At 38.5% G+C, this 12427-nt stretch overlaps 3 protein-coding genes and 1 long non-coding RNA gene across 6 annotated transcripts in view; 3 read left to right on the top strand and 1 right to left on the bottom strand.

Annotated features, from left to right (window-relative positions):
* Positions 1-157: 157 nt before the first annotated feature.
* Positions 158-3527, top strand: LOC111452702 (uncharacterized protein At4g15970-like). Of its 2 annotated transcripts, XR_002712155.1 has the most exons (5): positions 158-565; positions 1945-2289; positions 2368-2837; positions 2929-3192; positions 3273-3527. XR_002712155.1 is itself a non-coding variant. In XM_023093547.1 (4 exons), the coding sequence occupies exons 1-4, from the start codon at positions 341-343 to the stop codon at positions 2981-2983; spliced, it is 1095 nt and encodes a 364-aa protein (XP_022949315.1). In that variant the 5' UTR covers positions 158-340; the 3' UTR covers positions 2984-3527. The 2 variants fall into 2 exon arrangements, 1 of the variants encoding a protein (XP_022949315.1); XM_023093547.1 differs by having other exon boundaries at positions 2929-3527.
* A 1897-nt stretch (positions 3528-5424) lies between these two features.
* Positions 5425-8440, top strand: LOC111452181. Its single transcript, XR_002712103.1, has 2 exons — positions 5425-5963; positions 8146-8440. It is a non-coding gene; the product is annotated as an uncharacterized LOC111452181 (long non-coding RNA).
* A 527-nt stretch (positions 8441-8967) lies between these two features.
* LOC111452180 (nascent polypeptide-associated complex subunit beta-like) lies at positions 8968-11313 on the top strand. 2 transcript variants are annotated; one of them, XM_023092760.1, is made up of 6 exons: positions 8968-9074; positions 9644-9711; positions 10133-10281; positions 10374-10430; positions 10863-10901; positions 10995-11313. In XM_023092760.1, exons 2-6 carry the CDS (start codon positions 9644-9646, stop codon positions 11159-11161), a joined length of 480 nt encoding a protein of 159 aa, XP_022948528.1. In that variant the 5' UTR covers positions 8968-9074; the 3' UTR covers positions 11162-11313. The 2 variants fall into 2 exon arrangements, with proteins under 2 accessions (XP_022948528.1, XP_022948529.1); XM_023092761.1 differs by lacking the exon at positions 8968-9074 and adding an exon at positions 9136-9310.
* A 344-nt stretch (positions 11314-11657) lies between these two features.
* The window catches only part of LOC111452177 (xyloglucan endotransglucosylase/hydrolase protein 9-like), a 2066-nt gene continuing 1296 nt past the window's right edge, over positions 11658-12427 (bottom strand). The window contains exon 4 of the mRNA XM_023092756.1: positions 11658-12077. Coding sequence (XP_022948524.1) covers positions 11684-12077 — 394 coding nt within the window. The 3' untranslated portion in view covers positions 11658-11683. The remainder of the gene's footprint in view (positions 12078-12427) is intronic.

Raw genomic sequence — 12427 nt, 5'->3', positions numbered from 1 at the left:
GCTCATTAAGTTAAACACAACTATCTTACCATCATTGTCCCATTGGTGCATGAATGTGACTGTGACGAGATAATTATTTCATTAAAAAAAAATGAAATCATTAGAGGAGAAAAAAAAAAAAAAAAGATTCCCGTTCTAATTCTAGTCGTCTTCAGAAATAGTAATACAATGAAAATCAATTGGAAAAAAAAAAAAAGAGAGAGACAAATTAAGGAGTACCAAAGAAATTAGAGATAGAGAGAAGCGCAGCCGGCAAAATAAACCCTCCTCCTCCTATACATTAATATCACCACCTCTCCCCGGCGTCTCTTCTTCTTCTCCTCCTCTTTATCCACCTCCGATGAAGCCTACCTCAGGCGACGTGCAACCTAGCGGGGCGGCTCCGTTCGGTGCTCATACGGCGTTGGTCCGATGGAAGACGGTGAGGCTATCCGTCGCGTTTTTCGGCGTCATATTAGGGCTTGTTGTTCTATATAACTCCGCCATTAAGCCTTTCAACATTCTCCCCGTTTCTTACTCCTACCGCGCTTTCCGATCCTATTCCTCTCTCAGAAACCCTCTCCTGGTTAGTTTCTATACTTTTCCCTCTTTTATTCATATTTCTTGGTAATCGGCCGCTACATTTTAGGGCGGTGGGATTACAAATAACGGAATCTGTGAATCAAACGGAACAGAACTGTTTTCGTTCCGATAATGGTAATTCTCACCAAACGGGATTCTGAGAATCCTAGGATCATCGAATGGGATGGCGACAGGTGGAATTTCTTTGTGAATTTTTTATATACTTTTTGTTATAATTTTTTGAATTATTGGTGAATATAATGGACGATGGTGGTGGGTGTGTGAGCGTCTGCTATTGCAAAGTTGGCGGTAGGCTCTTTAGCCGTCTGGTCTTCTGCCACCGCCAGCGCGTGCCTTACCATGTTTTCTTTGTTGTTTTCCTTTTTTTAGGTGGTGGGCGTTATTGGCTAAGCGATCACTTCTAAACATAAATATAATAAATGTGAATTTATTTTTTAATATAAAGTTTAAGAGATATTTTTATTAATTAGGTGTTAAAATTTGATTGGTGGTACTTTAGAGTGTATACAACGATTATGTGTGAATATGGTAAATAAATATAGTCTCTAGTTGTTATATACCAGGATAAATGCTTTTAAATTTGAGGGGATCGATCTCCAATTTTTAAAAAGGGTCTGAAAAATTATTCCATTTGTAATAAATTATTAAATATCTGAACAATTCTACTTTTTATTTTTTTTTTATTTTTTAATTTTTTTAATTTTGGAGTTAGGGAAAGGCAAGGGGACATGATTTTACAAAGGAAAGTGGGTGATTCTTTTGTAATCATGTAAAAACAAAATTTCCCCCTCCCATTTCTATGCTAATAATTGATGGTTCAGTTCGTGTGCGCGCGCGTATGTGTATATATATATATATAATGGAATGTGTATGGTTCGGTTGAATTGGAGAATTTTTTTTAATTAACCTAAAATTTAGGGTTGATTGAGTTGGTGACCTAAATGACCAGAGTCGGGTTCACTACTAAATCATCTATTTTCGAGTTGAGTAGGTTTGCGTAGTTTAGTTGTTCATTTTTTTAATTATTTAAAAAAATTATATTAATCCATCTCTCGTAAAATTCAAATAACTCAAAGTTATATGGTCTATATACCAAATATTTTCCCTTTCATAATAGTTTTAGTGGAGTTAGGTTGGATCGTGAATCATATTTTTTAAGTTGATTGGGCTGATTCCACCTTTGGACCAAATTGAATTTTAGATTTTCTAAAAATGAAACGGAAAGAGTCTAACTCAATCCAACTTTTACAGTTTGGATTAGATAGATCGTCCTATGAACACCTTTAATTAAATCTTATGTCTAATAGATATGTAAAGTTTTACGATTATTATTCAATTTGGATTATTGACGAAAAAACACAGGAAAAAGCTCTGACAAAAGCATCAAATGAGGATAAAACAGTAATCTTGACAACGTTGAATGCGGCATGGGCAGAGCCGGACTCACTCCTTGATCTGTTCCTCAAAAGCTTCCACTCCGGAAACGGAACACAGAGGCTATTGAAGCACTTAGTGATAGTATGTCTGGACGCAAAAGCGTACCAACGCTGCGTGGCCTCGCACCCTCACTGCTACCAATTGGACACCGAAGGAGCCAATTTCTCCGGCGAGGCCTATTTCATGACCGCCGATTACCTCAAAATGATGTGGCGAAGAATTCAATTCCTCACCTCTGTTCTCGAAATGGGTTTCAGCTTCGTCTTCACTGTAAGCTTCCTCTAATTTCCCCTCAAAACGCAGTTTCTAATTCAATGATGAGAAGTTCTAGTTTCTCTGTCGGCGCAGGATTCCGACATCATGTGGCTACAAGACCCATTCAATCACTTCCACCCCGACGCCGATTTCCAAATCGCTTGCGATACGTTCAAAGGAAGCTCCGAGGATTTAAACAACAGACCAAATGGCGGCTTCGTCTACGTCAAATCCAACACAAAAACCATAAGATTCTACAAATTTTGGTACGAATCCAGAACCATGTTCCCAGGACGCCACGATCAAGACGTGCTTAACAAAATCAAACACAGCCCATTAATCCCTGAAATTGGACTCAAAATACGCTTCCTGGACACCGCGAACTTCGGCGGGTTCTGTCAGATGGGGCGCGACTTCACCAAAGTGTGCACAGTTCATGCCAATTGCTGCGTTGGGCTCGACAATAAAGTGCACGATCTCCGGATTTTGCTCAATGATTGGTCTAAGTTTGTTAATCACAAAGCTTCGTCCAGGCCTTCCTGGAGTGTTCCTCAAGATTGCAGGTATGATCTTCAACGAATTTGCGTTTGTTGGCGATTATATATGACAGAAATTGAATGTTTTTTTTGTTGTCTGTTGGAATGGGAACTTCAGAACTTCGTTTCAAAGAGGGAGACAGAGCAAGCATGGTAAGAAAAAAGGCGGCTGATGGCTATAATCCGATGCTCTCAGGGAAGAAACTATATGTTTTGGGTTATGAGAATTTTAGTTCAAAACATTTAAATTTTAATAGTAACGTTTGAAATTAAATAATCGATAAAGTTAATGTTATATTAAACTATAGACTAAATCTTGCATTCAACTCTCCCTCGTGTTGAGCCTCCTGTTCCGTCGGATCACTTGCTGTCGCCGCCGTCGGTAAGTCACCGGAGAAGGGTGTGTCTTTCTCTCTCTCTTTGTCTCTCTTTATCTCACTCTCATCCCTTTCTGATGAATAGGTGGTCGCCGGTAGCCCGGTTATTGGGAAAGCGCCGTCGTGCTCGTTTGTCGTAGCTGACTGTTAGTCGTAGCTGACTGTTAGGGAGGGAGAAGCACAACAAGTTCATCTAGTTCGTGTGGTTTGGTTTGGTTTGGTTCGATATGATCCTAATCGGTTCTCGCTCAACCCATTGACGTTTGTTGATTTTGACCAGTTTAGCCTCGGTTCTAACCGGTTCGACCCCTAATCGATCAATTTAGCCTATTTTTCGTTCGGTTCTTTACCATTTTGGCTGGTTCAACCCAGTTTATGCAAGTTTATCCTCAAATTAGGTCACTTTTGATTTAAGATTATTTTAAGCATGTTTATATAAAATCTACGAGTAATCGGTAAATTATGTGTATTTCATGATGGTTATGGATAGTTTAGATACACCTAAGTTACATCGAGAAGTGGATAGCTTAGATCGAGTTTATAATGAATTTTTACTGTAATTGAGGTAAGTAAATTTATTATTGGAGACTATATGTTAGGTAAGATGAATTGTATAATGTATGATATTTGACGTGATCATTTGATGTGATGTTTAAACAATAAATGTCATGTTATGATGTTAATATTGACCATATGATTTCTGAATGACATGTTATTCTCGCTAGATCATCGAATTGCATAAGTTGAAATGATTGCTTTCAAATTATTGGGTTGTGCATGCAAAACACATTGGATTTTAATTTGATTTTATTAAGGATTAAAATGAAGCACGCAAAGTCTCTTGGATGCATCCAACGATATGAAACTTCTTTTACACTGCTACTAGATATTGTCTACTTTTGCTCGTTACGTATCGTCGTTAATCTCACGGTTTTAAAATGCGTCTGTTAGGGAGAGGCTTTCATACTTTTATAAGAAATGTTTCATTTCTCTCTTCAACCAATGTGAGATCTCACAATCTACTTCCACTGGGGGCTAGTGTCTTTGTTGGCACACCGCCTGATGTTTAGCTATGATAACATTTGTAATAGTCAAAGTCTACCGCAGCAGATATTGTCCACTTTGGTCTGTTACATATCACCGTCATACAATCTACTCCCTAATGGAGGCCCAGTATCCTCGCTGACACACCGCCCGGTGTTTGGCTATAATACCATTTGTAACAGCCAAAGTCTGCTACTAGCAGATATTGTCCACTTTGGTCTGTTACATATCATCACTAGCAGATATTGTCCACTTTGATCGGTTACATATCACCGTCAGACAATCCACTCCCTAATGGGGGCCCAATGTCCTAGCTGGCACACCGCCCGGTGTTTTGCTATGATACCATTTGTAACAACCAAAGTCTGCTGCTGCTAGCAGATATTGTCCACTTTGATCTGTTACATATCACCGTTAGACAATCCACTCCCTAATGGGGGCCTAGTGTCCTCGCTGGTACACCACCCGATGTTTGACTATGATATCATTTGTAACAACCAAAGTCCGCTGCTAGCAGATATTGTCCCATTTGGCTTGTTACATATCATCACTAGCAAATATTTCCACTTTGGCTTGTTACATACCATCGTCAAACAATCCATTCCCTTGGGGGCCAACGTTCTCGTTGGCACACAACCCAATGTTTGTCTGCTAGTAGATACAACCCAATGTTTGTTTGCTAGCATATATTGTCCGTTTTGGTCCATTATGTATCACCGTGAACCTCACAATTTTAAAACGTGTCTACTGTAGAGAAGGTCTAGCTGAACTTTCTCCACAAAATCTTTCTAACTATGACTCGAACTGAAGACAAAATTTATGGGAGCCTTTCCAAAAAAAAAAAATAAATAAAATGAGTGTGGAATGGGTTTAAACTATCAATTTTTACAATGGTAGTTAGTGTATTATCACTGGTTAATCTCGAATGAGTTTAAATTTGGTCCGGTAATTTTGAAAAAGTTAAATTTTAGTTTATATGATTTTAAATGCAAGTAGTCCATGTAATTTGATAAAATCCTAAAAATAAATTCAATCAACTGTAGGGGCGTAATTGTAATTTAACCCATATTTAAAATTGGAAAATTAACCCCCACCCCATTTTCTAGATTTCAAAAAGCAACATGGGCTAGAAGATTTTGGGTTTAGGGCTTTTATGCCGATTGGGCCAAGAAGAACAGAACGAGAAGATACCCAATCGTAGATCCATCGTGGTCTCCGCGAGAATCAAGCAACCGGAAGTGCTCCAAATGATGATCATCTCATCCCGCCTCTGTGATCATCAAGGGACTTGAAGATCTTGTCAGGCGAGGGACTGACTTCAAAGGACAGTGAAGACGCGCTACGATGTCGGATCCATTTGCAGGGGCGAAAGGAGGTAGGCTCACCTTCAAGGGAGGAGTCCTAGCCTCCCGCAGTAAGGCTATTGACAAGAAGAAGAAGAAGAAGAAGAAAGGTAAAAGTAAAGGCGACGAGAACCCCACGGACGTGGGAGAGATTTTGTTGTCAGCGGATGGTGCAGATGGCGGTGTCGGAGAAGTGTATACTATTGACGCGGCCAAGCGTATGAAGTACGAGGAGCTCTTCCCGGTGGAGACAAAGAAGTTCGGTTACGACCCTAACAACTCCAATACCAAGTTGAAGTCTGTGGAGGAATCTCTCGATGACCGTGTCAAAAAGAAAGCGGATCGTTATTGTAAATAATCAGGTCACTTCTCGCGCTATTTTCCTTTAGGTTTGCCTCTACATTTGTTCTCGCAATTCCATGGCTGCAGTTTGTGTTTCACGCCTGAGTTTGATGGATATTTGAGTTAGGATTTCCAATTTGATGTGCCTTATATTCAGAGAAATTCTGAATTTATTAGGACAATCTCTTCCTTCGATTCTTTTTACTCTGATGTTTTCATCTCTTTTAGGAGTCCTTGAATAAATATGCATAGGAAGGAATATGTTGCCTAATTCCTTAGGGGACAATCAATTTTCCTCTATGTCTTATACTGTTAGAGAATAGAAAGTTGGATCTTCATTGGCGAAGTTTTGATCCAATCATAATGAATAGCAAATTATTCAGTTTGCATCATTACCTGCTTTCCTAGATAATTGTTTTTGATTACTGATTTTGTATTCTTAGGTCTCAGTTGTTCATAACTTCATTAATTAACGAAGCTGCGTTTAAATTGTTCCTTTTGGAAGGAACATCTTTTGTCCCCATCCAAGTGCGAAAGCAAGGCAGTTCATGTATCTAACCATACTCTAGAAGAAATTAGGATTAGAAAGAATGGTTCTCCAATTTGTTAATTTGTAGAGTAAGGTGAAATCATGATAACTATATGTGAACGATAGCTGTGAAGTAGTAAAGGTAAGAGCAAGGAGTTGCGGGTATAACCCTAACCTCAAAAGGGGACAAAGGAGCTCTCTGACTTAGTAACTAGTGAATAAGGTTATATGACAAGCATCCTCTGTAACTGCCATAAAGTGGTCTCGTGCGTGGCCATCATCTTGTCGGGTCTGGGCTTCCTGCAGTTACAGAATTGCCTGCGAAGCCCCCTTGACTCAAACTCAAATTTTGAGTATGATTGATCCCTGCCCTTTGCCAAACACATGTGAAGTCCTCATATTTATCTGCAGAAGCTCTTAAATTATCATGTTCTAGATTCGTCGGTAGTCTTCCCCAATAGCATTACATCCAACTGATCTTTTATTTTTCTTGTTGGGGGAAGAAACATGTTACCTGCTCGACATGATATGCCGAGTCAGACAAGGTAACTCATCTTAGGCATAGCCTAAGCCAGAAAAAAAGAAGGGGAAAGAACAAGAAAGAAAGAAAGGAAGTTTGGAGATGTAGGCACCTCTGACCTTTTTGTTTTTCCATCTATACTCCTTTTGTTTTAGGTGAAAAAGCAGAATAGCCTCACATTTTATTGCAGCGGGTGTGGGTTTAGAGAATGGTCTATTCTATTCTATCTTGTGGAGAAAAAGGGGCCCGGTATGGTAGTTAGAAATAGAATCTTGGGCGTTGTCACTGGTGCTGTTATTTAAAATCAGGATACGGGTAAACTCTTTACTGGAAGCCTGATCTCTACTTTGTTCACCCTACCCCGCCAAATCCTTTCTACGATTCTCTAGTTCTTTGATAATCTTCTCTTCACCTCTCATCCTTCAATGTAAATAAGCCCATTTCTTCCAGTTTTCTTTTAGTAGAATAGCTGTCAAAGCTTACCTGTGTTGACGTGAGATCCCACGTTGGTTGAAGAGGACAACGAAGCATTTTTTATAAGGGTGTGAAAACCTCTTCTTAATAATACGCGTTTTAAAAACCTTGAGAGGAATCCGGAAAAGGAAAGCCTAAAGAGGACAATATCTGTTAGCGGTGGGGTTGAGCTCTTATAAATGGTATAAGAGCCAAATATCGGGCATTGTGCCAGCGAGGATGCTAACCCCTAAGGAGGGTAGATTGTGAGATTCCACATTGGTTGGAGAGGAGAACAAAACATTCTTTGATGCGTTTTAAAAACCTTGAGGAGAAGCCCGAAAGAGAAATTCCAGAAAGGACAATATCTGTTAGCGGTGGACTTGGACTGTTACAATTGATAACGGCAAATTGTGGTGCAATTTGCATACCATATTCCTAGGTTTGAAAACTGGTTTATGTAGAAAATGACTTTCTTTTTTCAGTTTACAAAAAAGGAATGTAAAGATTGGCTAATTTGAGGGGTATGGAGAGCGGTGCTGGTAACCTTTTGCTTTACATTACTCATGATCTTAGTGCATAACTGTGGATAGCTAGCATTCTTCCATATTTGATGAAATGAATTGATGTTTGTTTCACATTTTTGTGGAAGCTTTTGGTCCTGAAATTCTTCACCACCTTGTTTATGTTTTGCCATAACACTCATGTCGCAGTTCTTTGTTTGCAGGCATTGGTCATAATGGAACTACTTTTATGGTATGGTATGGTAATCTATGTAGACTCTCATGTGCCATTACCATTGAAGCAATTTTCGTTCAAGCTGATTGTAATTACACTTCTTTTTCCCTTTAATAGTTTTGTTCTCCCCCACTGTCTAATAGGAGGCCAAATTTGTACCAGCTAACATGAGAACATGACCATATCTTTAGTTATATATGGACACTTTGTAGAAAGATGGCCTTATGGGTTATTCCAACAATTCACCAAAAATTGACATATAAACGTGGTTTTGGGTTTTTTAAGGTAAGTGGACACCATGGATTGAACTCGCTCCCTTTTATCGACACGTTCGGATTGGCTCGACAAGGGTAAAAACCAATTAAGATAAATGTGAATGATTTTAGTTGTTTAGTAAGTTATCGAAAATCTTTCTATTGTCTAACCAAAACTTTAAAATTTCAATGCCATCTTTCTATACTTTTATCAGATAATTTATATTAAACAAAATAAATGAATTTATAATAAAATAGATGTTAAATATAAAAAATAATTGAAATAATATACCTATTTTGGTCGTTTGCATTAAGCATTTTGGGCCAATATATTTGAGCTGGGCCCAAATTTATTCGAGCCGGATCCAACTCGTTATATGTGAGCCCATAAGGCCCATAAGAATATCTTTTATTTGTTTAATTTGGAAGACGCGTAAGTGCTTCTTGGGACCAATTAGAATGGGACACGTCCGTTGTTCAGATCATATTTGGACCGTCGGATGGAGATGTATTTTTGGTTTCGATGGATCGGGTCGTAGCTTTAGCAACCTCTTATTATATGGAGCGAAAGGGCAAAACAATCTGTTAGCGCCGTTCGGGGAGTCTTTATTCCTTCCGCGAGCCCCTCAGTCTTATCCCCTAACTCCAAAACCCTAGCCCGAAGGTAATTCCCTCCCTCCCTCCCCCCCTCCCCCCCTCCTCTTCGCTCTTCACCTCTCTGTTTCATCTTTATTCTCTTCTTCTCCCCCTTGCTTCTTAGATTCTATTGTCGGGGACTTTTTCAGTCTTTACCCATGCTTGAGCTTCTAAGCTGTGACGAAGTTTTGTAGATTCATTCATCTCGGTTTCTCCTTCTTCTTGCACGCTACGGTTTTCCAATCTTGTTTGTTCTGCATTTAGGTCCCATTTCTTATTCGAGTGTTTTGTAGTTGTTCGTATCCCGTTCTATAATTTGTAAGCCTTTTGGAACTTTACGACATTTTGATTGCTGTCTTCGTTTTGGGTGTATTTATATGATTGAGGGCTGGGTCATTACTCAGTATTGTTATAGAGTTTTATGATGATTCAGGCTCAGTTAGGTTGTTTTGTTGGTAAATTCTCTTTTCGGATTCATATTTTTATTGTAACTGATAGTTCTGAAAAATATCGTTTTGATTGGGGATCTGCTCGTGCTCGTATCTTCGGTATTTTTTTTACTTTTATTTATTTTAACTTTGTTTTAATGTCATGCAGATGGATCAGGAGAGACTTAGGAAGATTGCCAGTGCTGTCCGCACTGGTGGAAAGGGTACAATGAGAAGGTAATTCTGTAATTTTATTGCAATTTTCCTCTTGTCTGTTCTATTGCTGTAACGATTTCAGCCTGTAAGGTGATGATATTGAAGCTTGGATTTCAGACCTTCATTTTAGAGGACAATGAGCTACCTGAAATCTGATAACCTTTAACCTTATCAGTCTGGCCTGACCAATTTTGAAGTTTTAAATAGTTACACCTCTTCTATAAGGTTATGCAATAGCGAATACTGATGACACCATCTTGGTTACCTTGCACTTGATAAGTTATTTCTTGTCGTTCATTTCCCATTGTCTTTTATTTGTCATAAAATATATAGTTTTAACTGTCGTAAACTTGTAATTTCTAAAATGAAATTCATTTTAAGATGTTCTCGTTTTATTCCATCAGTTGAATTTTTATTTTCAATCACATTCTCTTGATAATAGAAAGAAGAAGGCAGTTCACAAGACCACCACAACTGATGATAAAAGGCTTCAGAGCACCCTAAAGAGAATTGGTGTGAATGCCATTCCTGCTATTGAGGAGGTCAACATTTTCAAGGACGATGTTGTTATCCAATTCGTCAACCCTAAGGGTAAATTCTTATACAATTTTTGTACTTCATCCTTGTTGCGCTACATTCTTTGATGACTCGTAACGTTACCTTTTAACTTTTTTCTTGTCCAGTTCAAGCATCTATTGCTGCAAACACCTGGGTTGTTAGTGGTTCTCCTCAAATAAAGAGTACGTATCTCTGTTAAACCATGTTGTAAATTTAGTATGGTGACTGGTGCAGATTGTTTTCTTTCCAGTGCTTGAATATAATAAATTCATATACTGGACATCCTTTGGAGGCATCTTGGGGAGTATTAATTCTTCAAAAGGAAAATTTTTTGGGCAGTAGGAACATGGCTACAGGGAAATAATGTTCTTGGGCCCTGTTAGATCTAATTAGTTTTAAATGCATTTGATTAGTTTTCATGTTATCTATTTCGTTTCTTTTATACTAGTGCTGCTAAGTAGCTCTACCTAATTGAAACCCCCCATCTTCGTACCAACCTTGTATTATATGTCTTACTGTTCGAAAGCATTGTTAATTTTGTCCATCATGCATATGGTGATGTTCATGGGAAAAATGTTTTCTGATCTAACTATTTATGCATTTTGCAATTACAGAATTACAGGACATCTTGCCTGGCATCATCAATCAATTGGGTAATTCATCTCTTTAGTTTTTTGTCCTACGGTTAGATTTCAATTGGTTTGGTGAACTTAAAAATGATGTCTTTTTTATCCAATTATCCTCAGGGCCAGACAACTTGGACAACTTGAGAAAATTGGCTGAGCAGTTTAAACAGCATGCACCTGGAGCAGGTGCTGATGCAAAGAATGCACAAGAGGAGGATGACGATGTTCCAGAACTTGTTGATGGGGAGACTTTTGAAGCTCCTGCAGAAGAAAATCGGGCATCCTAGAGGAGTGATCCTTTCGAATGAGTGTTTTATGCCGTTTTATACTTCTAGAATTGCTTCAGACGAGTTTTTATGATTTCGATAATTCTTAATCTTATCATAATTTAACTTGTTCTCTATATGATGGAGGAACGGTACTTTCTGTGTTTGTTTCATGCCTGCCATACTCTTAAATCTTCCAATGATCCTTCTAATCCGCAGTATACACAAAGTTGCAGCAGAGATTTTTGCAATCCATCATTCTATTTGGATGTTTATGACGTTCAATTAGAACAATTCATGGGCATTTGCTTCCTAAAATTACCACTGGGGATATGATGATACATTCAATGCCGAGTATCGAAATTTGGTTTAACTTTGTGGTTACTGAGACAGAGGTATGAATTTGTTCTCCCATGTTCGTTTGTGTACCTTAAATTGCTTAGGAACAAATTCAAAAGTGTTCTTATGTATGGTTGTAGAGGCCTCAGAAATGGAACTAGTTGAATTTTGTGACATTTTAGAAAGGGCACATGAAATGATATGTTAGGCACATTCCCTGGGTAATTCCGTGAACCTCACAGAATCTTTGCAATAATCGTATACCAAATGCCTTGCACGAACCCACTTGAGTTGGTGTGCTTTGTGCCTGGTTAGCCCTCTTAACGATGGCTTGTCCCACCAGAATTGGCTTGGCATCCCACACTTGGCCTCTGCATCCTCCTCTGGCTCCAATTCGCAGGCTTTAATGTCAAAAGATCGAAATGTAGCCACAAATGGCGCGTTGCTCCAATTGGTTTTAACTCTTCCTCCTTGTGTCGCCCAGTCATCCGCATTCCATATGGAACCTCTAACGCCCATGGCTTGGTTTCTGGGGTATGCCACACCGCTTTCTTCTTTGTTCTCAAACACTCTTATGGGAATATTGTCAACTAGAAACCTATCAATACTAACTTATTAACACTTTTACAAGTGGGAGATTCCATTCCACATCCATTAAACTAGAGCATGGTTGCTTCCTAAACTACCTTTAAAGTATTTGATGGTTAATGTTAGACGAAAAGTCTAAGGGATCATTTTAAGAATTTGTAATGATGATGTTTAAACGCTTGATTTTTCGTCCAACATTCTTTGTCAATGCTAATATCCTAACTTTTGATTTGAAAGATTAGGAAGGAGTTTTAGAATTTAACCCAAATAAAAAACATATATGGGTGTCATGATTTTTTGCTATGTTATATTATATAGATGGAAGTGAAAGTCACTCCAACAAAAAAAAAAAAAAAAAAA

Source organism: Cucurbita moschata, unplaced genomic scaffold, assembly GCF_002738365.1.
Source record: "Cucurbita moschata cultivar Rifu unplaced genomic scaffold, Cmos_1.0 Cmo_Scf00014, whole genome shotgun sequence".
Classification (NCBI taxonomy): domain Eukaryota; kingdom Viridiplantae; phylum Streptophyta; class Magnoliopsida; order Cucurbitales; family Cucurbitaceae; genus Cucurbita; species Cucurbita moschata.
The sequence above is the reverse complement of the archived record's forward strand: the minus strand, read 5'-3'. Positions and strand labels throughout refer to the sequence as shown.